The 26,077-nt window shown below is 38.4% G+C and overlaps 1 protein-coding gene across 1 annotated transcript in view; it reads left to right on the plus strand.

Annotated features, from left to right (window-relative positions):
* The window catches only part of ATF6 (activating transcription factor 6), a 208,733-nt gene that overhangs the window by 74,500 nt on the left and 108,156 nt on the right, over positions 1 to 26,077 (plus strand). The window contains exons 11-14 of the mRNA XM_035010025.1: positions 3,736 to 3,849; positions 4,944 to 5,043; positions 15,639 to 15,706; positions 20,027 to 20,138. Coding sequence (XP_034865916.1) covers positions 3,736 to 3,849; positions 4,944 to 5,043; positions 15,639 to 15,706; positions 20,027 to 20,138 — 394 coding nt within the window. The remainder of the gene's footprint in view (positions 1 to 3,735; positions 3,850 to 4,943; positions 5,044 to 15,638; positions 15,707 to 20,026; positions 20,139 to 26,077) is intronic.

Raw genomic sequence — 26,077 nt, forward strand, 5'->3', positions numbered from 1 at the left:
CTATTCAACCTAGATGTTTGAATGACCTTCAGGCTGTAATTTATCAGCTTTCAAAGTAGTGTATGAAATGCAAGCCATTCGCCGTTCCCCACCCCAGAGTCACCATTGCCTGTGCTTTGTTACTGGTATTGGTAAAACATGGAAAGGATTATGGATTCTTGCCTGCATGCAAATCTCTTGAAATATCTAAAATTATTATTGAGCAGCTTGAGAGATGCAAGTAGGTATCAGTCCACCAACTTGATATTCTTGCTTTTATCATTATAAATACTGAATAAAAGATTGCATTTTAGTTGGTTTACTTATACACAGCCATGACACTTTGTTTGTTTTTTAATGCAGCTTACTTTTTATTATGTTTCAGTTTTTAGGAGAATTATGAGAACTGGTTCAAATAAAAAAGGAGTAGGGTGTAATCCCATAATTTATAACATTGCATTCTCTTAGCATTTAGTAATTAAATGCATATATGTTTTCAGTTTTAGAAATGTATAGTTTATAATAAGATGACCATATAATTTGTCAACCAAACTGGGATACTCTTAAGAATGGAAGGTAGTGTTAAGTAATAATTACATCAGGACATCAGGCATAAATCCAGGACTGTCTTGGATAAAAGAGAAGGAATGGTTGCCCTTCGTAGAAGGCATCAGCCAGAACCTGTCTTTATTCCAGGGATTCTCATTAACTCTACCTCCCTAGCACTGCCCTTTACTTTAGTGATTTATTTGCTCAAGCGGTGGCTATTGATATGAAATAGTTTGCAAGCAGCTTAGGACTCCGACCATCTCAGGATTAGTGTGGATCTGATTGTCTCCAGATTGCATGTTGGCTTAGATTCTCCCTTTTCTTTTCCCTTCAGCTCCACCCAGTTCCTTTCCTGGTATTTCTCCTATCAGATTTTTTTTCCTTTTCCGAAAAATATTTTTGGCTGATAGAACAAAGCCAGTTAGAACAGCTATGCAGAAGTCATTATACTAGAGTTTATCATGTGGAAATAAAATTATAAATCAAAAATATATCTTCAGAAGTAATTTTAGATTTCTCTGATGGATAATAGCATTTATATTTTTGTAAGTATGAAGGCCTGATTTTTTAAACTAAGGCACATGTGACAGGTCTTTGGTTTTTGTTGTTGTTGTTGTTGTTTTTAAGTTGTAGTGAACAGCCTCCTCTTGTAGGCATTTAGAATTTACCCATACAAGGGAGAGGTTTTTTTTTCTTTTCTCTCAACACTTAATTTTAGGGTGATTTCTGTGCAGTTACTACCTGTGCACCACCATCTCTGTGTTATTCCAAACAGTTTAACTCTCAGAGGCAGAGGAGGAGACATGGAGAATGTTCTGGTGCAACTTGCAGGGAAGAATGATGTGTATATCCTCAGCTGTTGCTTTTTTCCCCATGGTGTGTGGCATACAGAGAAGCCTGTAACTTTTCTCTTAAAGTTAGTTTTTCAGTCTGCCAAAATTATTTTTGTCAAGGAGGCCAGTTATTTCAGTGTTGACAACTTCAGTGGAAACTTCTGTCTTTATCTTGATCTTTCCTCAGCATCTGGCTGTGTGGATCCCTCCTTCCTTGAAACATTCTCCTTTGTGTTGCTACATTTTTCAGTTTCCTTCTTTTTCACGGGCCTCTGTTTCAGTCATCTTTCTGGGCTCCTCCTTTATTCAAATCTCATCGTCTGGAACTGTGGACTTTTTAGTTTTCTTTCTGCTTATGTGACTCATCCGTAATTTAGCACACCATCCCTATCTCTGTATCCTGACAACTCCCAAATTTATGTTTCCCATCCAGACTTCTCTTCTGAGTCTCCAGGCTGCTCTATCCCAGTAGTTTTCTTGACGTTTCTTTTTCTTTTTTTTTTTTTTTTAACATTTTAAACTTAACACATGCATGGCGGAACTCTAGGTGCCTTTTTGTGTTCATCCTCCAGCCTCTTCTCCACAACAGTCTTCCTCGTCCTGTTGCTTAGCCAGAAACCCTGATTCCTCCCTTTCAACAAGTACCATTGATATTCTTCCCAAAAAGTGTTTTGCACTGGTTCATGCTCTCCATCTTCGCTGCCAGCACCTTAGTCCTGCTGTCTTCAGCTCTTGCCTGGATTATAGCTCTCTCCTGACTGGTCTCCCAGCTTCCCCTGTGGCCTCCACTGGATCCATTTTTGGTACAATGGCAGGGTGCAGGCATACACTGAAATATATCACTTCTCTCCTTAAGTAATGCCTTATCATAATCTGGCCTCTTTTTTTTTTAAAGATTTTATTTCTTCATTTGAGAGAGAGAGACAGAGAGGACGAGCAGGCAGAAGGGCAGAGGGAAAGGGAGAGGGGAAGCAGATTCCCCATTGAGCAGGGAGCTGACATGGGGCTCCATCCCAGGACCCTGAGGTCATGACCTGAGCTGAAGTAAGACGCTTAACCAGCTGAACCACCCAGGCGCCCCCTGGTTTCTGTCTTTCTAACCTTGTCTTGTGCTTCCCTCACTTGCTCACAACTCTTCAGCTGGTGAGTGGTCTTCTTTAAGTTCCTGAAGACGGCCATCTCCCCACCTGCATCTGTCCAGAACACTCTTTCCCAAGTTTCTGTAGTACTGGCTTCTTCTCATCCTTTAGGCCTCGACTTAAATACCATCTCCTCAGACCATTTTATCTAGGGACTGCCATTGGTTTTCTATTTCTAGTTAGATTCTTTCTTAATTTGGATTTATTTTATGTGTTTGTTCTCATATTTGGTCCATCTTCCTCCTTAAGGTCTTTGAGGATAGAGACTTCATTTTTCTTGCTCCCCGTTGGATTCCTAGCAATTGTACCTGGCATAGTTGGTATAGGTTGAATGAATTAATGAAAACTGTGAATTCAGCCATGTCTGATTTTGTGTTTACATTTTTTCTTCTTGGGTTTCAGCTAAATATCTAGTTTTCTAAATCTAGAGCATTGAATATAAAGAAATTCAAGACAGATCTTTTTAATGAGAAAGGTTAAAATAGCAGACTGAAGAGACTAAATAGCAGTAATGCCCCCAGCTCCACTTCTGATTTTCAGCCTAGGTTCTGCTCCCTCCATCACACCATGGATATGAATTCAGTGTGACGGTTAGGAAAGTATATTTTGAAGCTAATGGAGTAACTGGTTAATATTACTTTGGTGTTTTATTAGTGACTTGGATTCTTCCATGATTCTAAAATTTATATTCACCTTTTCAACACTTCACTTCTCTCTCACCGAGTGTTTTATGCTTCTCCTTACCCCTGCCACACACAGTTTTAAGGAAACTTCAGTTTTGTTATCACAGAATTGTGAATGACCACAAAACTTTAGTCTGTTCACATAATAATACTGTCTTTCCTATCAGTCAGTGGGTCCTTCTCCCCAAATCCCCCCATTACTGTGTCACCTCTGTTCCAGCAGCACTGTGTATGCCTCGAGCTCACTGAAGACACAGACCATGTGTTAGCATCGTTTCCTTAGTTTGGGGCACATAGTAATTGCTCAATAAATGGTGGCTAGATAAATGTGAATTACCATGACAATCTGCAGAAAATTGGAAAGTGACATTTGTGCTACATGGTCTCTGTCTATACTTCCCTCTTTTTCTGTTGCATTTGCTTCTCTCTTGCGGTATATTCCATTTACTATATTTTTATTTCCCTAAAAAGTTAATACTAGTAATGATTTTCTTGTAGCAAACTAAGGAATTTAAGACACAAGGAGACAGATTTTGTGCATATGTTTTTCAGATATGATCATTCCGTTTCAAATGACAAGGCCCTCATGGTGCTAAGTGAAGAACCATTACTCTATATTCCTCCACCTCCTTGTCAGCCCCTGATTAACACCACAGAATCTCTCAGGTGAGTGTTGTAGATTGTTACACAAATATCAGAGTGGGTTCTTGGGTTTAGCTTTGGAACCTAGAAAACTATTTGTTCAGATTAGTTAAGTGACTGAGAGAAGCTCTGATTATTTGTTGGATGATCATAGGCATATCAGTTGTTGTCCAGTTTCCCTACCAACCTGATAAAGATGGTGATGGGTCTATTTTGCATGATAGTATTGGGGTTGCATACTTAAATATGCCTTATTTGAAAACTACAGAATGAGACTAATATGAAAATTTAGGATGTTAGATTTGAGAAGTGGTAACATTCATAGCAGAAGGTGCCTTTTCTTCAAGTTAGGAGATAACAGTTTGAAGAGAAGTGATTCTGGAGATATTTTCCCATTAGGGCACACCTTACCTTTCCTTATTTACTTTTCCCTTGAATATTTTCCTGTGGTTTTGGATTCTATTCTTGAACTTCAAAAATTGCTTCATCTTTTTTAAGTAGTAATCAACTCTAGTTAAGTAAGCATGGTCTGACATCTTCACAACTGCTGTAAAAAGTAAGCATAATAAATGGAACCTACATTTGAACTAGTCCTTTTTTTTTATTTGCAGTGTTGGAAATTTTGGTTATAGTGCATTGAAATTTATTTCTTTCCTTTTTTTTTTTCCCCCTGAGCAATTGAGTTCATTCTTTTCCTTCTCCCAAAAGAGCATGATTTTCAAAGGCTTTAATGCATTCATTTGCCAGTAGGATCCTGTAATTTACTAAATGCTCTTCATTGTCTCCAGTGTTTGTGTGTATGTAGCCCAAGAGCAGAAACAGGAAGTACTCTTGTGAAAAAAACCTTTGCATTCAGTTTTTATATTTGGAAGGTATTTAGTTACGTTTTCTTTTTTTTAAAATCTGAACTCATGATTGAGGAGGCTACTATATAAAAATGCATGTTGTATTAAAAATAACATTAGTATCTTAGCTTTTTCAAATCAAAAAGGAATATTGAATCATCAGGCACTAGGGATGCTATTTGGAACTTACAGAATGTGATTAAATTCATTTTTAACCAAAGGTGAGACATTTATTTCTCTGAAGTATGCTTAATTAACTAAGCTGTTTTATAGGTTAAATCATGAACTTCGAGGATGGGTTCATAGGCATGAAGTGGAAAGGACCAAGTCAAGAAGAATGACGAATAATCAGCAGAAAACCCGTATTCTTCAGGTTTGTTTCTGCGTGTCTTTGAACAATGGTTGACATATTGGCTGGCCATCTTCCCTCAGATGGGTTGCTTTCGTCCATGAAAAACTTGGGACACTTGAACTTTCAGTCACTTCCCACTGCCTTTTCTGCCGCTCTGGTGCAGCCGTCGCTGCCACTGAAGCCCTCGTTCCAGGTGTTAGAGTGCCAGTAGTTCTCGCTTGGGCCTGGTGCTCCTTCCTGCTCTCTCCCCCAGCTTTACTTTCAAGCCAGGGGTTCCTGTGCATGGACATCTGTGTCAAATGTTTTTGGCACAGATGGTGTGGTAAATGGTACTGTTTATCTCCTCTGTTCTTAGAGCTTTTCAGAAAGGAGGTTTTGAAACATAGCACAGCTTGGAAATGGAGGCACATCTTCCTGGAGAGCATTTTTGAACTTAGACATGTGGGTCTGGCTATAGGTTAATGACAACTCTAATTCAGAACCTATTGAGCTGGGCTTCCATTTTTTTTTTTAGGATTTTATTTTTAAGTAATCTCTACACCCAGTGTGGGGCTTGAATTTAGAACCCTGAGATCAAGAGTCACATGCTCTACCTACTGAGCCAATCAGGCGGCCCAGTTGGGCTTCCATTTTAATGTTTACCACAAAGCACCGTTTGTAGTCATTCCATCATCCATCAGATATTCGTTATTACTTTTGAAGCACTTAGACTAGGAACTGGCACATTCTAAGCTCCCAACAAACATTACCTATGGTAGTAATAATGAGTCAGGTATGGTTCTAAATCCTGGGAATATAGTCGTGAGTGCGATAAAATCCCTGCCTTCATGGAACTTACATTCTGGTGGGATAGATAAGCAATAAACAAGTAAAGTGAAAGACAAATACCATATGATCTCCCTTATATGTGGAATCAATTTAAAAAATACAACTAAAACAAAAACTGAACTCTTGATGCAGAGAACAGATACAGAGGCCGGGGGGTAGGGGGGTGCGTGAAATAGGCAGAGAGGGTCAAAAGGTACAAATTTCTAGTTAAAAAATAAGTAGGTTATAAGGCTACAATACATAGCATGGTGACTATAGTTAATAATACTGTATTTGTATATTTGGAACTTAGTAAGAGAGTCTATCTTTAAAGTTCTCATCACAAAGGAAAAAATTAAATAAATAAATATTTAAATATACTCAAAACTAGAGATGAGTTCTCTAAAGAAAAAGTGGGCTTGGAGATTAGACGTTAAATTGAGAGATGAGTGGCTATTTTAGATTGAATAGCCATTCTAGAGAAGGCTTCTCCAAAGAGCACTTGAGTAAGGTATTGTCAAGGTAATTAATGCTAGGTGTTGTAAAAACTAGCTTCAAAATCTCAATAGCTTAATGGAATAAAAATTTATTTCTCACCTATACAAGTCTGATATAGCTCTCTAGGATGGCTTTCCTTCAAGCAGTGACTAAGGAATCCAGGTTCTTTCCACTTTGTGGCCCCAACAACTTGAAATTCTTTGCCTCTAGCTTTGGATGTTGGGGAAGAGAGAGCTTGGAAGATTGTGCAGAACGTTTTAGGGATCCAGCCTGGACTTTAGCCAATGTTCAGTTGACTAAAACTCTGTGACTTTTCATGGTCTCTCTTGCAGTATAGGTTAGGCAAATGTAGTCTTCCGAGTGCTCAGGAAGAAGAAAACGGTTTGGTGAGAACATTGCTTTTGCAATAGCAAAAAATGAAGGAGTGAACGATGTAAAGATCCAAGGGAAAATCTGGAGAAAAAGGGGAACAGCAAATATGAAGCCTCTCAGGAGGAAACAGTCTGCATAATTGAGAAACATCAAGAAGTTGTATAAGGCTGGACTGCAATGTCTAAAGGTAGAATAGTAGACGATGACCTGAGGGAGGCAGCAGAGGCTAATTCGTATCCAGCCTCATAGGCTATGGTGAGAAGCATTGAGAGGTTTGAGCCGGGGAGTGACTTGATTTTTCCCCAAGATTTTCTCTTCTTTTCAGCAAATTGACTGTAATGTGACTAGGCGTAGTTTTCTTTTTTTTTAAATTTAGATTCAGTTAATTAAGATATAGTGTATTATTAGTTTCAGAGGTAGAGGTCAGTGATTCATCAGTTATATCTAATACCCAGTGCTCGTTACATCACATGCCCTCCTTAATGTCCATCACTCAGTTACCCCATCTCCTTACCCCCCTCCCCTCCAGCAACCCTCAGTTTGTTTCCTATGCTTAAGAGTCTCATATGGTGGGCGCCTGGGTGGCTCAGTTCGTTAAGCGACTGCCTTCGGCTCAGGTCATGATCCTGGAGTCCCTGGATCGAGTCCCGCATCGGACTCCCTGCTCGGCAGGGAGTCTGCTTCTCCCTCTGACCCTACCGACCCTCCCCCCTCTCATGTGCTCTCTCTCTCAGTCTCTCTCTCTCAAATAAATAAAAATCTTTAAAAAAAAAAAAAAAGAGTCTCTTATGGTTTGTCTCCTTCTCTCTGATTTCATCTTGTTTTATTTTTCCCTGTCTTCCCCTATCCTCTGTTTTGTTTCTTAAATTCCACATATGAGTGAGATCATATAATAAATGTCTTTCTCTGATTGACCTATTTCACTTAGCATAATACCTTCTAGTTCCATCCACGTCATTGCAAATGGCAAGATTCCATTTTTTTGATGGCTGAGTAGTATTCCATTGTATATATACACCACATCTTCTTCTTATTTTTTTAAATTTTATTTTACTGTGTCATGTTAATCACCATACATTACATCATTAGTTTTTGATGTAGTGTTCCATGATTCATTGTTTGTGTATAACACCCAGTGCTCCATTCAATACGTGCACTCTTTAATACCCATCACCAGGCTAACCCATCCCCCCACTCACCTCCCCTCTAGAACCCTCAGTTTGTTTCTCAGAGTCCATAGTCTCTCATGGTTCATCTCCCCCTCCGACTCCCCCCCCCCCTTCATTCTTCCCCTCCTGCTGTCTTCTTTTTTTTTTTTTAAACATATAATGTATTATTTGTTTCAGAGGTACAGGTCTGTGATTCAACAGTCTTACACAATTCACAGCACTCACCATAGCACATACCCTCCCCAGGGTCTTATCACCCAGCCACCCCATCCCTCCCACCCCCCACCACTCCAGCAACCCTCCGTTTGTTTCCTGAGATTAAGGATTCCTCATGTCAGTGAGATCATGTGATACGTGTCTTTCTCTGATTGGCTTATTTCACCTAGCATAATACCCTCTAGTTTCCATCCACGTCGTAGCAAATGGCAAGATTTTGTGTTGTTGTTGTTGTTTGTTTTTTTTGATGGCTGCATAATATTCCATTGTATATATATACCACATCTTCTTTATCCATTCATCTATTGGTGGACATCTTGGCTCTTTCCATAGTTTGGCTATTGTGGACATTGCTGCTATAAACATTGGGGTGCACATACCCCTTCGGATCCCTACATTTGTATCTTTGGGGTAAATACCCAGTGGTGCAATTGCTGGGTCGTAGGGTAGCTCTATTTTTAACTTTTTGAGGAACCTCCATACTGTTTTCCAGAGTGGCTGCACCAGCTTGCATTCCCACCAACAGTGTAGGAGGGTTCCCCTTTCTCCGCATCCTCGCCAACATCTGTCATTTCCTGAGTTGTTAATTTTAGTCATTCTGACTGGTGTGAGGTGGTATCTCATTGAGGTTTTGATTTGGATTTCCCTGTTGCTGAGCGATGTTGAGCACTTTTTCATGTGTCTGTTGGCCATTTGGACGTCTTCTTTGGAAAAATGTCTGTTCATGTCTTCTGCCCATTTTTTCATTGGATTATTTGTTCTTTGGGTGTTGAGTTTGTTAAGTTCATTATAGATTTTGGATTCTAGCCCTTTATCTGATATGTCATTTGCAAATATCTTCTCCCATTCTGTCGGTTGTCTTTTGGTTTTGTTGACTGTTTCCTTTGCTGTGCAGAAGCTTTTTATCTTGATGAAGTCCCAATAGTTCATTTTTGCCCTTTCTTCCCTTGACTTTGGCGATGTTTCTAGGAAGAAGTTGCTGTGGCTGAGGTCGAAGAGGTTGCTGCCTGTGTTCTCCTTTAGGATTCTGATGGACTCCTGTCTCACATTTAGGTCTTTCATCCATTTTGAGTCTGTTTTTGTGTGTGGTGTAAGGAAATGGTCCAGTTTCATTCTTCTGCATGTGGCTGTCCAATTTTCCCAACACCATTTGTTGAAGAGACTGTCTTTTTTCCATTGGATGTTCTTTCCTGCTTTGTTGAAGATTAGTTGACCATAAAGTTGAGGGTCCATTTCTGGGCTCTCTCTTCTGTTGCATTGATCTATGTGTCTGTTTTTGTGCCAGTACCATACTGTCTTGATGATGACAGCTTTGTAATAGAGCTTGAAGTCCGGAATTGTGATGCCGCCAGCTTTGCTTTTCTTTTTCAACATTCCTCTGGCCATTCAGGGTCTTTTCTGGTTCCATACAAATTTTAGGATTATTTGTTCCATTTCTTTGAAAAAAGTGGATGGTATTTTGATAGGGATTGCATTGAATGTGTAGATTGCTCTAGGTAGCATTGACATCTTCACAATATTTGTTCTTCCACTCCATGAGCATGGAACATTTTTCCATTTCTTTGTGTCTTCCTCAATTTCTTTCATGAGTATTTTATAGTTTTCTGAGTACAGATCCTTTGCCTCTTTGGTTAGATTTATTCCTAGGTGTCTTATGGTTTTGGGTGTGATTGTAAATGGGATTGAATCCTTAATTTCTCTTTCTTCTGTCTTGTTGTTGGTGTATAGGAATGCCACTGATTTCTGTGCATTGATTTTATATCCCGCCACTTGACTGAATTCCTGTATGAGTTCTAGCAGTTTTGGGGTGGAGTCTTTGGGGTTTTCCACATAAAGTATCATATCATCTGCAAAGAGTGAGAGTTTGACTTCTTCTTTGCCGATTCGGTTGCCTTTGATTTCTTTTTGTTGTCTGATTGCTGTGGCTAGGACTTCTACTACTATGTTGAATAGCAGTGGTGATAGTGGACATCCATGCCGCGTTCCTGACCTTAGGGGGAAAGCTCTCAGTTTTTCCCCATTGAGAATGATATTCGCTGTAGGTTTTTCATAGATGGCTTTTATGATATTGAGGTCTGTACCCTCCATCCCTATACTGTGAGGAGTTTTAATCAAGAAAGGATGCTGTACTTTGTCAAATGCTTTTTCTGCATTTACTGAGAGGATCATATGGTTCTTGTTCTTTCTTTTATTAATGTATTGTATGACATTGATTGATTTCCGGATGTTGAACCAACCTTGCAGCCCAGGAGTAAATCCCACTTGGTTGTGGTGAATGATCCTTTTAATGTACAGTTGGATCCTATTGGCTAGTATTTTGGTGAGAATTTTTGCATCCATGTTCATCAGAGATATTGGTCTGTAATTCTCCTTTTTGATGGGGTCTTTGATTTTGGGATCAAGGTAATGCTGGCCTTATAAAACGAGTTTGGAAGTTTTCTTTCCATCTCTATTTTTTGGAACAGTTTCAGAAGAATAGGTATTAGTTCTTTAAATGTTTGGTAGAATTCCCCTGGGAAGCCACCTGGCCCTGGGCTCTTGTTTGTTGGGAGATTTTTGATTACTGCTTCAATTTCTTAGTGGTTATGGGTCTGTTCAGGTTTTCTGTTTCTTCCTGGTTCAGTTTTGGTAGTTTATACATCTCTAGCAATGCATCCATTTCTTCCAGATTATCTAATTTGCTGGCATATAGTTGCTCATAATATGTTCTTGTAATTGTATTTCTTTGGTGTTGGTTGTGATCTCTCCTCTTTCATTCATGATTTTATTTATTTGGGTCCTTTCTCTTTTCTTTTTGGTTAAGTCTGGCCAGGGGTTTATCAATCTTATTAATTCTTTCAAAGAACCAGCTGCTAGTTTTGTTGATTTGTTCTACTGTTCTTTTGGTTTCTCTTTCATTGATTTCTGCTGTGATCTTTATTATTTCTTTTCTACTGCTGGGTTTAGGCTTTATTTGCTGTTCTTTCTCCAGCTCCTTTAGGTATAGGGTTAGATTGTATATTTGAGACCTTTCTTGTTTCTTGAGAAAGGCTTGTATTGCTATATACTTTCCTCTTAGGACCGCCTTTGCAGCATCCCAAAGATTTTAAACAGTTGTGTTTTCATTTTCATTTGTTTCCATGAATTTTTAAAATTCTTCTTTAATTTCCTGGTTGACCCATTCATTCTTTAGTAGGATGCTCTTTAGCCTCCATGTATTTGAGGTCTTTCTGACTTTCCTCTTGTGATTGAGTTCTAGTTTCAAAGCACTGTGGTCTGAAAATATGCAGGGAATGATCCCAATCTTTTGGTACTGGTTGAGACCTGATTTTGACCTAGGATAGATCTATTCTGGAGAATGTTCCATGGGCACTAGAGAGGAATGTGCATTCTGTTCTTTGGGATGGAATGTTCTGAATATATCTGAATATACCACATCTTCTTTATCCATTCATCTGTTGATGGACATCTGGGCTCTTTCCATAGTTTGGCTGTTGTGGACATTGCTGCTATTAACATTGAATTTTTAAAGGATGTCTCCAACTGCTGCTGCACAGAGTAGACTTTGGAGGGAACATGAGTGGAAGTAGGGAAACCAGTTAAGAAGCCCTTTTGGTAGGCTAGGTGAGAGATCATTGCCGCCCTTACTAGTATGGTAGATGTGAAGGTGGGGGAAAGTATTCAAATGCCAAATATATCTTGAAAGTAGAGCTGTTGGAAATTACTGCTAAAATTAGAAGGTATCAATGATAATTTCTGTGCCTTAGCTACTGGAGGAATGGTGATGCTATTTACTGAGACTGAGACTAGGGAAGGAAGAGTTGGAGGCACGAATCAGGAGATTTAAATAGAAAAAAAAAAAGATTTAAATATCTCTTCAGTTCAGTATGACTACAACAGTCAGGGAGAGAGTCAAGTGGTCAGTCATCCAGCTTTGGTGTTTAGGGGAGAGGTCAAGACTGGAAGTTTAGTCTGGGATGATATCAGCTCAAGAGAAAGTAAAAAGGAAAGAGGTATGGAACTGAGCCCTGGGCCAACTCTAACATTAGAGGACGAAAGAGAAGGAAGAATAAGCACTTGAGAAGGAAGAGGAGTGGTTGGCCCATAGGATAGGAAAAAATGTAGGATAAGAGTGTCCCAAAACCCAAAGAAAGTTGTATAAGAAGGGGATGTGATTAACTGTTAACTAAAGCTAAAAGATAATGATTAAGATGAGGACTGAGAAATTTACCATTGGATTTGATTATTAGAACTTGTTAGTGACCTTGATGAATATTTCATTGGAATGGCAATGACAGAGCTTGACTGATGTGGATTTCAGAAAGTACTAATAAATGAAGAAGTAGAGAAAATTATTTTAGGATGATCCCCATTAATAGGAGCAGGGAAATGGAGTGGCTGTAAGAATTAAAGAGGAGGTTTTATTTTTAGATGGAATATATTTCACCAGGTTTGCATGTTTATATGCTCATGGAAACACCTTAGATATTTGATTATTTGGAAAATAATTGGAAGTAGTATGTGATATGTTCACAAGTACACTAAAAGGATATTGAGAAACATGGACTTCTAACCGTTATGGGGCTGTTTTCATCAAGAAAATAATGAGGGTTAGTCTAGATGAGCTCAAGCTTTGAGATTCTGTGAGTATCCAGTGTGGGCCTCTCTGATACGTTTTGTTCGTGTATTATGGCAGTTCCGTTGGTTGTTAGTACCCCTGGAGGCTACAGGCAGTTAGTACCAGTGTCACAGTTACCTCAGAAGCCCAAACATAGCTGCTTACTGGCATCGGAATGCAGCGTCTAGTACCACAAAAACTCCCGTCTGCCAAAGACTACACATCGCTGCCACTGGGTGGAGGAAAAATGGACTCTGTCTCTCTTTGCCTTTCCGAACCTGGTGCATTCATATCTTATTGGCAGTACCTAAATTATATCAACCCTGATGGCCAAAAACTTTGGGTAATATAGTTTTCAGGCTTCCGTCCCTTGCCATACAGGGGGAAGAGCAAGAAGGGGGCAGGTAATTGCCAGTAAATAATTCCACAGAGGAGGTATAATGGACTTTATGAAGAATTAGATGAAAATTCTTGGCCTAAATGAGTTTTTTGCCTTATCTTTTGATAAACTTTTTCATGTTATTTTTTTCCTTTCCATTAGGTAAATGAATAGTTTATTTACTATGTAAGGGGTGTTTGGTGTTCTTTAATCTTTAAGGAATTTTAATGCAAAGAAGATAATCTTGTTTTAATGTCACAGCCTTTGGACATGAGGTGATCTGTAGTTTAAACTGAAGTATTATCTTTTTCTCTGCCATCTTGGGTGCATATTTTTCTGTAATGAACTTAGGTAATGGTCAGAAATGTGGGGCTCTTAGCTATTACAGAAAAAGGAATGAGAAGGATGAATCTGTATTTGCAAAGAGTAAAAGAAGTTCTTGGTCAGAAGGAGAAGGATCATTCTGCTTATGCTGTTGTCAATACCAAAACATATAAAGAATTCGTGGATTCTCTTTCTTAGCATAGAGCATTGTAACTGCTCTGCTTAGTCTTCTTTCCTCATTTCAACCCTCTTTTTCCTCACAGCCACTCCTTTCAGATGCTTAAGAGGATCCAATAGTCTAGTTAAAGATATGCAGTAAATTTGATGAATTGCCATTTCTTTGAAATTTCTGTGATCTCTTAGCATTATGTCCTTGATTTTGTTCATCCCATTTCATAATTCTACCCTCTTTCTAGATTGCGAGTCTAGAAAAGGTAAAGGGGAACATTCCTGAAAATACCTTTCAAAATGAAGGCAAAATCAAGACATTTTCAGACAGATAAAAACTGAGATAATTTTCCTCTGGAAGATCTGCTCTCTAAGAAATGCTAAAAATTTTTTAGAGTAAGGGAAATGATAGCAGATACAACTCCAGATTAGTAGGAAGGAAGAGCACCAGAATGGGCAAATATCTGGTAAAAATAAATGGTCTTTTTATAAAAAAGTATCTTTATTTTATATGTGTATGTGTATATAAATGTCTTTAAAAGATTATTTTTTTTAATTATTTTTTTTTTTTAAGATTTTATTTATTTGCAAGAGAGAGAATGAGAGACAGAGAGCATGAGAGGGAGGAGGGTCAGAGGGAGAAGCAGACTCCCTGCTGAGCAGGGAGCCTGATGTGGGACTCGATCCCGGGACTCCAGGATCATGACCTGAGCTGAAGGCAGTTGCTTAACCAACTGAGCCACCCAGGCGCCCTTAAAAGATTATTTTTTTAATCAAAACGTGTAACAGTTTGTTATGGGTTTATAGCTTTATGTAGAAGTAAAATATAAGACATAACACAAGAGGTAAATGGAATTATAAAGTTATATTGTTCAAATAATATTTAAAGGTAGGCTGTGGTAACTTACAGATAATCTCTATAACAAACACTAAAAACTAGCACAAAGAAGTAAAGCTAAAAAAGCAATACAGGAAATAAAAGTGGAATACTGAAAAATAAGTATTTTAACCAAAAGAAAGCAGGAAAAGAATAAAGAAGAAATAGGATAAATAGAAAATATATACCAAGATAGTGGATTTAAACCCAGCTGTACTAGTAATTGCATTTAATGGGCTAAATACATCCGTTAAAAGGGAGAGATTGTCAAACTAGATTTTTTTTTTAAAGATTTTATTTATTTATTCATTTGACACAGAGAGCACAAGCAGGGGGAGCAGCGGAGGGAGAGGGAGAAGCAGACTCCCCGCTGAGCAGGGAGCCCAATGCGGGACTCGATCCCAGGACCTTGAGATCAGGACCTGAGCCAAAGGCAGTCGCTTAACTGACTGAGCCACCCAGGCGTTCCTCAAACTAGATTTTTTAAAAGGGAAGACCCAACTATATGTTGTTTATAGGAAGTAACATTTGATTGATTGATTTGAGAGAGAGAGAGTGTGCACACAAGCAGGGGGAGGGGCAGAGGGAGAGAATCTCAGGCAGACTCCCTGCCAAGTGGGGAGCCCCAACACTGGGCTCCATCTCCCAACCCTGAGATCATGACCTGAGCCAAAATCAGGAATCAGACACTCAACTGACTGAGCCACCCAGGCACCCCCATTGGTGAGATCTCTTTAATGACGGCTTAGTCCATAGGTATATTTTGTCATGAAGATCTTTGTGTTTAATTCAGTAAACAATAGGATCTAATTTCATTATGGACCTTTCACACTTTAGGAACTTTTCATTGGGAAAATAATTATTTTAGACAAATACAAGTTGTTACATGTTCAATAATATTTGTATGACTTGGTCATAAAACTTGTGGTAATTGGACTAAGCTTTTGGGCTGAATTTTTAAACTTTATGAGAAATGCCTTGATGTTTTAATCTTGAGACACATCTCTCAGCCCGGAGTGTAACTAGAAGAGTTCTAATCTCTATGTTGGTGTTTAGTTATGTGAACCTAAAATGTCAGAATATTCATGAAAAAAAAAAGTATATGAATATTTTAATGAGAGTTTAGTAAATGTAAATGTAGAGTGAGTCACTATAGAAAGATCTTCATATAATTTTATTATATGGCATTAAATTTTTTTTTTCTTCCAGGGTGCTCTGGAACAAGGTTCCAATTCTCAGCTCATGGCTGTCCAATACACAGAAACCACTAGTATCGGGTAAGAAAGTGTGGAAGTTCTTGGCCACAGAATTTTAAATACCTAGTATTTTAGTAAAGTTGAAAAGCATATTTCCCTTTTACCTTAAACTTGTTCTCGTCGGTGACTTTACTGTTAGTTCACATAACATACTGCTTCTGAGCAGTCAGAGTAAATCCAGATAATTTCAAAAGGTTAACTCTCAAATTCCTTAAATACAGATTTAGTTAGGATGCTGTTCAGTCATAATTTTGCTGTACAATTTAAATACACATAACTCTCGTCCTCGATTTGCATCTATTTCATGAGCCAAGGGGAAGAGAATGTTACTTGAATGTCTGCTCTGTGCCAGGTGTCCTGCTGAGTGCTTTACATGCATTTTATTCTTTAAATCTGTATAATAACTTAAAGTGTAGGTATCACAGTCCCTATTTTATATAGAGAAAAACTGGGCAAGTCACTTATTTTTTCTAAGCCAGAGTCATAGAACCGGTAAGTGGCAGAATCACCATTCAGATCTATTTGACTTAAAATGCATTTTTCGCCATACTGATGCTACTTAAGATTTTGAAGGATTCCAGAAGGAGTGCTGTGCCTAAGGTTGAAATGTATGGACCAGACATATCTAACTAAAAGGAACAGTATCATGGGAGGCGATGTAGTGTCATGGTTTAAGATGCTAGCTTTTGAGTTGGCAGAGTACAGATCATTTCTGCCACTTACTTGCTCTGTGGATTCAAGCAGGTCACTTAAAGTTTCCTCATCTACAAAACTTTGGCCACACAGCGTTGATGATTAAATTGCATACTTCATTTAAAGCACTTTACATGGTACTTGGCATGTTCAAAAGCCGGTAATGACGATGATGTGATATACTCATGACCGTATCACTGAAGTGGAAGTAAAGAGGGGCACCTGGGTGGCTCAGTCCATTAAGCGTCTGCCTTCAGCTCAGGTCATAATCCCAGGCTCCTGGGATTGAGCCCCGCATCAGGCTCCCTGCTCAGAGGGGAGTCTGCTTTTCCCTCTCCCTCTGCCCCTCCCCCTATACTCGTGCTCTCTCTCTCGCTTTCTTTCTCTCAAATAAATAACTAAAATCTTAAAAAAAAATAAAGTGGAAGTAAAGAGTCTCAGATTCTGTCTGTACCTCTACCATAGACTTAGAGTTCACAATTTATTTAATAATAATTTCACATTTACTGAGCACCAGCTGTGTGTCAGACAGTGTACCAGGCCCTGAGAATACAGACCTAGTATAAGTTGAAAGCTGTTCATTATCCTATTACTGAGAATTACTATTAAATGGCAGTGAGCAGCATGTCAGCAATCATGAATGTTTAAAATCCTGAAATACTATATTATCTTGTAGAAATAGATAATTCAAATATATATAGTAACTAATAATTCTCTAGTGATCAGAATATTTCATTCACTTATTATATGCATATTTAAAATATTTTCCTTTTTTAAATGGAATTTTTTTTTTGAGAGAGAGTGTGTGTGATTGGGGGGGGGTGGGGAGAGGGAGAAAGAGAATTTCAAGCACGCTCCATGCTCAGCATGGAGCCCAACGTGGGGCTTGATCTCACAACCCTGAGATCATGACTTGAGCTGAAATCAAGAGTGGTACGCTTAACCGACTGAGCCACCCAGGTGCCCTGCCTCCCACTTTCTAAAGTAAGCTCCACGTCCAGCGTGGAGCCCAGTGTGGGGCTTGAACTCACGACCCTGAGATCAAGACCTGAGCTGAGATCAAGAGCCAGACACTTAACCAACAAAGCCACCCAGGCACCCAAATATTCATTTTTTGATGCATCATTATGATGGCATATTATTTCTTTACTAGTTAAAAATGTTTTTAATCTGGGGCGCCTGGGTGGCTCAGTCATTAAGCGTCTGCCTTCGGCTCAGGTCATGATCCCAGGGTCCTGGGATCGAGCCCCGCATCGGGCTCCCTGCTCCGCGGGAAGCCTGCTTCTCCCTCTCCCACTGCTTGTGTTCCCTCTCTCGCTGTATCTCTCTCTGTCAAATAAATAAAATCTTTAAAAAAAAAAAATGTTTTTAATCTGCATCTTCCTCTCAAGTTTGCTGTGAACCTAAAATTGTTTTCAAAAAGTCTTTAAAAAAATGTTTAAAATGGGGCGCCTGGGTGGCTCAGATGGTTAAGCGTCTGCCTTCGGCTCAGGTCATGATCCCAGGGTCCTGGGATCAAGTCCCACATCGGGCTCCCGGCTCAGCGGGGAGCCTGCTTCTCCCTCTGACCCTCTCCCCTCTCATGCTGTTTCTCTCTCGCTCGCTGTCTAAAAAAAAAAAAAAAATCTAAAAAAAAAAAATGTTTAAAATGAATTACTCATGTATTCTGTAACTGTGAATCTGCCTTCTCACTAAAATGTACCTCTGCCCCAAAATCAATACTCAAGATGTTTTCATAGTCATTCATGAATGTGCTTAGATGGTCCCGGGTGAGGCTTAATTAAGAAGGCAACACTCTGCCTTCCTGTTTCAGCTCTCATACTGTAAACAAGTTTCTTTTTGAGGTCTATTAAGTGCCATATTTTTCACATTTTTCTGCTTTTTGTTGGTGATTTCACTGTTTGAAATGGCCCTGTAGCATAGTACTAAAGGACTACCTATTGTTCAAGAAGGCTGTGTTGTGCTATATGGGGAAAATCTACATATTAGATAAGCTTCATTCAGGCATTAAGTTATAGTGCAGTTGACTTTGGGTTCAATGGTAATGAATAAACTGTATATGTCAGAGGAGGTATCTTTAAACAGAAACATAAAACAAAGTTATATATTGATCAGTTGACAAAAATGGTTGTAACTAGGGGCTTGTAGGAACCTAACCCTATATTTCCCTTAGAATGTTTCAGTATTTACTAATTCAATGTTCACACTGACTTTATAGAACATAACTACCATGAATAATAAGAATTGATTGTGTATTCAGGGGTGCCTGTGGCTCAGTCGGTTAAATATCCAACTCTTGACCTCAGCTCAGGCCTTGATCTCAGGGTCATGAGTTCAAGCCCCACGTTGGCCTCCACCCTGGGCATGGAGCCTACTTAAAAAAAAAAAAAGAATTGATTGTATATTCAAAATAATATGGTTAGAAACGGCCTCACAGTGAGCAAGTGGAATTATTTCAAAGAAAATTCTTATGACTCATTTATAATTTTCCTTTTAGATCAGTCTTTTTTTCCTCTTAAAGTTTGATTGAAAACATAGAAGAACATATAAGAAAGAAAACATAGGTTGTCTTTTTGGAGAAAAATAAAACATTATTTCTTTAACTCTCCTTTAACTTTTAGGTATTAGCTTATTGTGCTAAATAGTAAAAGACTGAAAATATTAAAAACGATATTAATATCATTTGAGTATATCTTTTGGGGATACGATGTGGTTGAGGTACTATAATTTTAGTTAAAATTTTATGAAGGCACTGACATGGTACTTTTTTATGTATTTTTTTAAATTTAAGATTTATTTATTTGAGAGAGCGAGAGAGAGAGAGCACAAACAGGGGGAAAGGGTAAAGGGAGAGGGAGAAGCAGACTCCCTGCTGAGCAGGGAGCCCAACGTGGGACTCGATCCCAGGACTCTGGGATCATGACCTGAGCCGAAGGCAGATGCTTAACCAGCTGAGCCACCCAGGCGCCCTGACATGGTACTTTTAATATCTATGGCCAACATTTGTTGAGTGACTCCTAGGAAATAGGAGACCCATGCTTGGTACTTCACATATATAACATCTCTGACCCCAGTAACAATCCTGCAGGTTTATATGGTTATCCTCATTTTATGGATGAGACAATTGAGGTTGCTCAGAGGTTGAGTTCCCCAAGAATACCCACTTGAGGAGTGGAGGAGAAAGTGAAAGCCAGGTCTGTTTATTTTCAAATCCTAAATTCTTCCCACCTTTCACACAGCGTTATAGGCAAGCATGCCTCACAGATTTGATGGAGTAGTAAAAAAGAAGTTTCCCTCAGACTTAATTTCTGTCACCAGAAAATTTAAAATCATGCCAACCAATGCAGCAATCTGTTTTCTGATACTTTTATTATTTTTACATGCTTTGCAGTGCACTTGAGTGGTACATTTTAGAGCTTTCCATTCAGAAAAGAGAGTTTTAGCTATTTAGTGAATTGGATCTTACAATTATCCTGACCTTGAGCTTTTCAAAATGTTGTTATTATAAAAACTATTGCCAAATGCTACTAATATTTTGTGGGAGAGAAATTCTTATAATTCAGACATAGCCTTAGAATGAGGAGTATTTTTGAGAGGATACGAAATTTGCTAGTTTAAGAACACTTTGCCCTTTTCTTCCTTCAGCAGGAACTCGGGGAGTGAGCTGCAAGTGTATTACGCATCACCCAGAAGTTATCAAGACTTCTTTGAGGCCATCCGTAGAAGGGGAGACACGTTCTATGTTGTGTCATTTCGAAGGGTAAGTTCACTTTGAAAGAATAAAAGTATTTTTGAGTACCCGCTGTGTACAGGGCACTGGGCTGTGGGAGGGAAAGAGATATGAGGTAGGAGGCCATGTAGATACGTTATGCGAGTGGAACCTGGAATACATGCTTGTTTCTGAGCTGTTGAGCATTGTGAAGACGAACATAGAATTTCTTTTTAGGCTTTGTGGTGTTAGTCCTGTCTGGTTATTGAGAAATAGACTTCCCAGATGTGGGATTAAGGTGAATCATGGACTGATTAATATGTTAATGTGAAATGTTTGGATTTATGTTCCTAAGACTTCCTATTCTTCTTTTCTCTCTCCTTCATCAGACATTTACTCCAGTTGGTGAAGCATGTGTTAGTTTATGCAAAAGGAAATGTTTGTATGAGTACTCTTGAACATTACAAATGTTAGATTAAATGGAAACAAGATGAAGAGCTATTTGCATTCCATCTACTTTTCCTATAAAATGAAAATATATTTTTCAAAGAGTTGCCATGTGAATATCTCTGTTAGAGTGCTGTGTATTAAACCAGGAACACATGAATGAGTTAGAATTCCTCGGAGGTTTGTATCCTAGGCTTTTCTTCTTTTTTTTTTTTTAAGAATGTAGAGGGGGCCCTGTTAGGAATAAGCACATGCTAATTGTAAACAATTCATTCTCTGATTATTGTCAGCACTCACTATCTGAAATTCTCAGTTAACTCAGTTCTTTTCCTAACATATATATACATCTAGTAGCTCAGAATATTAGGATCAGGGAACTTTGACAGTTGAAGATTAGAGAAATCAAACATGTCATATATTTTTAGCTGTTAACCAAATACACTTGGAGATTTGGAATACTTTTGCAGTGCCATCTCATGATTTCTGCCTTTTCACAAGATTCCTTGTGCTCAGCTTATTCTCTCAGACATAATTGGTATATTTCCGTACTGAGCCAGCCTTGAAGTTCATTTCCAGCAGCAAGGGGGCAGCTGAGAACAGGGTTTCAGCAAGGCTGCTGAGAACTAAGTATTTGCCTTGTGTCGATAGTCATGTTAAAAGTGGAAAGAAAAAACCAAACTTTAGAAATGAGATCTCATAGCACTGTGAAGAGACATGATGGGTGTTAAAAAATGAATGGGTTGAAGTGTATGTTTATGGAAGCTACCAGAGAAAAGTGTTTTTAACACTCAAATAGGTGAGTACTTTTTCTCAGGTTCCAGATAATTTCTCTATTATTTTACCAAAACAGTATATATAGTACATACTGGAAGTATCAGTGGTCATGCCACGGGTTGAAGCTCTAGTTAGTAATGTTTTTCTAGGGAAGAGAACAATAATCCTAGCTTTAAAGGGATTATATATACAAAGGAAGATGAATGGTATTTTTATTTTAAATATATACATTATATTTCTTGTGTTTGTAAAAAGCTCTTTCTCTTCAGTTTACTGTAAAAAGCGCTGTTGGAAAATTACTGATTTCTCCCCGCTGCCCCAACTTTTTGATGTTCTAGAAGAAACAGTCTTTCTTATGTTGTGGAAAACTGTTAGAACTATCTGGCACATTCTGTTTGGATTTTTTATTTCCTAATTACTGATTTATCATATCTTGGTGTTTTATATCAAGGAAAAGTGAGGATGAACCTGAACTTCATTAGGTAACAATAGTTAGAGACAACATCCTGTTTCATTTTTTCTTGTTTTAACAGCAGGGCTAAGGAAGTTAATTTTATCATGATGACTGTAAACTGTGTCATGGGACAGGAATTTGGTTCTTAAATGCTGGATTGTTCTTTTTGTTCTTGGTAAAATGAAAATGAAAGAAGTAATGACCTCATGCTTGGTTTTCACTTCCATTTTTCAATATAAAATATTCTTCTAACATTTTCGTTAAAAAGATGAGGGGCATCATTTCTTGTGCAGAAGGATACAGGCTTTTTCTCCCACTTTAGTTCTTAATTTCATTGACAGAAATTACTATAATTGATATCATATGATTGCATTGGAATTTAAGAAATACAGAGGTTCTAAAGCCCCTAAGGTTCGAACCAGACATAACAGAGCCAGTAAGCAAGCTGTATTGCTTTATTTTGTAAGTGGATATGTATTTAATAAAATATTTTAATATCTAAAAAAGTAGAAGTAGCCATTGACTGTTTAGTATACCATTATTTAATAAACTTTCTCTGTCCCAGACTTCTACCTCCTCACACCCACCCCACGTTCCCGCACTCTTTAATCACATTACAGTTGAGCTGCTGAAATAATTTTCTCCAAGACTCACTCTTGGATAACTACTGACTTCCTGTTACAGGCCAGCAGGAAAGAATGCTTACGATCCCAGTAATCCTGTCAGAGGGTCAAACCTTTTCCTGTTCTTTTGACTTTGCTTTAAGTTTTTGCCTCCAACACAGCAACTCCCTCTACTCCCTTTATTTAGTTCCAGGTGTTCATAACTTATTTTCTTAGAGGTATTTTGTCTTTTTCTCCTTTCTTTGACTTGTTTTACTATGATTTGGAGCCTGGGTGGTGGAAAATAATGTTTTCTCAAACTTCTAAGTAACTTTGAATGTGGTATAACTGATACATTAATAAGAAAAAATCCAATTAAGTTTAATGTTTGTTTTTTTTTTTTTCTCAGTGCTTTCATATGATAGTCTGTTTAGGGAGGGAGGGGGTAAATTAAAGAATATAATAAAATGAATTCAAAAGCATGGGACAGAAACAAATACTCAAGAAGGCTTTTGGAAGGTAGGACAAGAAAGTGCTTCTAAAGAGGGGAGGAAAGATAACATTGAGAAAAAAGGCAGGAAAATGATATTTACCTTGTCTATAATTCCACTAAACATTGAAATATTATTCTAGATGCCACTCTCTTCTAATAACTAAACAAAGGAATTTTTATCTTTCTGGGGGCAGTTTCCCATTAAGAACAGGCTCTCTTTGATTCACGTGGCTGTGAATGTCAGTTCACCATATCTTCATTCTTGTTTGAGATGTCCTTTTCCATTGAGATGGAAGCCTAGTTTTTGGAACATGATGTATTTCTTCTATATTTTCTGTTTTCAGTACGTGTCCCTCAAATCAAAGTCAGACACTTAACATTGTCTTTTCATCTGTTTCAGATACATACATAATGTAACACACATAAGGAAAACCTGAGCTCTGGCTATATGCCTGCCCAAGAGATGTTTCTCTCCCCCTCTTCCTGAGTACTTTATGCATTTAAGATATAATACCATGCTCTTTTTGAGTATTTTATGTATTCTTCGATAATAGTACCATATTTGGGTATTTTACCCCTTCTTGGTCTCATAAAAAACTTATTAGCGGTATCATATATGTGGCATGGATTCTTAGGGTAACCTTAAATAATAGGGTCTTATTGTAAGATACATGGGAATTGAAGAAGCATAGGAAACTGGCTCAGCAGCCAAGTAGTCCCTCTGTGCTTGTCCTTCCTAGACTGGAATGTATACTAGGCCTCATAGAGATTGCAGTAGTGGCTCGTTGTCATTCCCGATCCCACAGCAGCTCCAGTGATTCTATGTTAGTCTTTTTCACACATCGCTCATTCAGACTTCCCAAATAGAGGATCTGATTGTGTGTATGTGTGTGTGTGCGCACGCACGTGCATATGTATGTATGTGTATATGTATCATCTCTTACGTAGAATCTTACATAGCTAGCCTGGCTCATGATTCATGGTCCATTCATTTGTGACCAGGGAAATAGAGTTGATTTCAAATGTATTCTCTTGCTTTGTAAGCCAGCAACTTTATGCAGAAGGAACAGCCTGGGGCCACTCTTCTGAAAAAATGATTGTGATGGGCCTTTAGAGCTTCATAAACTGTTTATTACACTCTACAACCTGGCTTTAAAAAAAAAAAAAAATTCTTATATTGGTCCCTAATTGTTTGATCTAAAAGGCTTATCTCCTTGTCTATATCCTAACCCTCTTAAAGGCAGGAAGTGTCATAGCTTTTTTATTACCACCCCTGACAGCACAATGCCAGCCACTCGGTGTTTATTAAACAGAACAATTTTAGGTAATGGTTCACTAAGAGAAATCACAGTGATGGAAGTTTGTTGCTTTTCATAATCATTTAAAGGGTATTTTTGCATCTGCTTTGCCTAAAGAACTGTGAATCTACTTTACCAATCCAAGGAATAACATAAGCAGTGTGAATTTTAACAGAAAATTTAGAGATGACCTTTCTCCACTTATGGTTGCACTAGCCAGAGATGCATCAGCTTTGTTCTTGCCTCTGAATCTAAGCTTTAGAGCTGAAGAAATCATCTGGCTGGAAGTTTGACTATGAGATGTTTAACAGTCACTAGGTAGAACTTTGAGGTGCTTACATCCTCATTTTTTAATGTTTGGCAGAAACATTTTGGAGGAGAATATTGTTAGACATCATTGCTTTCTTTTTTTGGAGAAGAGATGGGGTCTGGTATCTGTAGATTCCAGCATCAAGAGCCAGAAACTCGAAACCTTGGACAAAGTATAGAAGAAGCTCTAATTACTGCAGGAAGGTTGCTTTGTGATGTTTTTGGTTCAAAATGTTTGCCAAAGATGGATTCCCATGGAGGGCCATGAAAAAGAATTTCACAGAATAACTATGATATTTTCTAAATGTAATGCCTGGATTAACACCTAATATATGTTTAGAAGAATGGCATGGGATTTTTTTGATGCATATTATTTATTTCTTGGGATTACTGTTTAGTGTATATATACAAAATCGTCAGAGGCAAGAGGAATTTCCTTAGTAATCAACGGATAATAGTCACTTTATAAAGTCTACTTCAAAAGCATACAGCTTTTGTTTTGGGACCTCACAACTGAAGCATACACATCAGTCTTGGAGTTTGACCATTTTCTTATCTCCACTTTCATTGTCGTTTAGCCAAATTCTTTCTCTAGATGGAAAAAAAAATGTGAATAAATGAGTTTGGAAAGATACTTGCATTTAAAAAAAGTCTTATCTCAGAAAAGAGACTTAAAAAAAAAAACCTTTTAGCAGGCCTTTTTTTTCCCTTTTTTAAAGATTTTATTTATTTATTTGACAGAGATAGAGAGAGAGCACAAGTAGGCAGAGTGGCAGGCAGAGGGAGAGGGAGAAGCAGGCTCCTGCTGAGCAGGGAGCCCGACGTGGGGCTCGATCCCAGGACGCCGGGATCATGACCTGAGCCGAAGGCAGACGCTGAACCAGCTGAGCCACCCAGGTGCCCCTTAGCAGGCCTTTTTCTAATGTTTTTAACTTACTTTGAAACTCACTCAGGCTTGAAACACATTATAAAAAATAGAGCAGATTGTCTGAGTATCCACTTAATGATTAAATCGGTAACGCTCTCTTTCTCCATTTTCTCTTTCATTTCATTTATACACAAATGCTGACACCTTCAGTGTATACGACCGTTAACGGTTTACAGATCTCTTTCCCATGCATAGTCTTGTTAGTTCCATACATATAATTAAGTACTCCTAGTACTGTGTTTTTTTTTTTAAAGATCTTATTTATTTATTAGAGAGAGAGCGCAGGGGTGAGGGAGAAGGAGAAGCAGACTCCCCACTGAGCAGGGAGCCCCAGTGCGGGGCTTGGTCCCAGGACCCCAGGATCATGACCTGAGCTGAAGGCAGACGCTTAACTGACTGAGCCACCCAGGTATCCCTCCTAGTCTTGTTTTACAGGTGAAAAAAGTTGAAGCAAAGAAAGGTTAAGTGGCTTATCTAAGGACAAAAGAAGTGTAAGCAGGAGCGCTAGGGCAATAATTGAGGTGTTCTAATTTAATACAGTGATTCTTTTCTTTATGTTCTAGTGCTATATTTTAGATATATTGCAGAATATGTAAATAGCATAATTATTACTCTATTCCTCTAAAGCCAGTCATGTTTCTTTGCCAAATCTGCTGAGCAGTTTTGCTGGAGTTACTGAATAACA

This window comes from Mirounga leonina, unplaced genomic scaffold (assembly GCF_011800145.1).
Source record: "Mirounga leonina isolate KUSES-001 unplaced genomic scaffold, KU_Mleo_1.0 Mir_154, whole genome shotgun sequence".
Lineage (NCBI taxonomy): Eukaryota > Metazoa > Chordata > Mammalia > Carnivora > Phocidae > Mirounga > Mirounga leonina.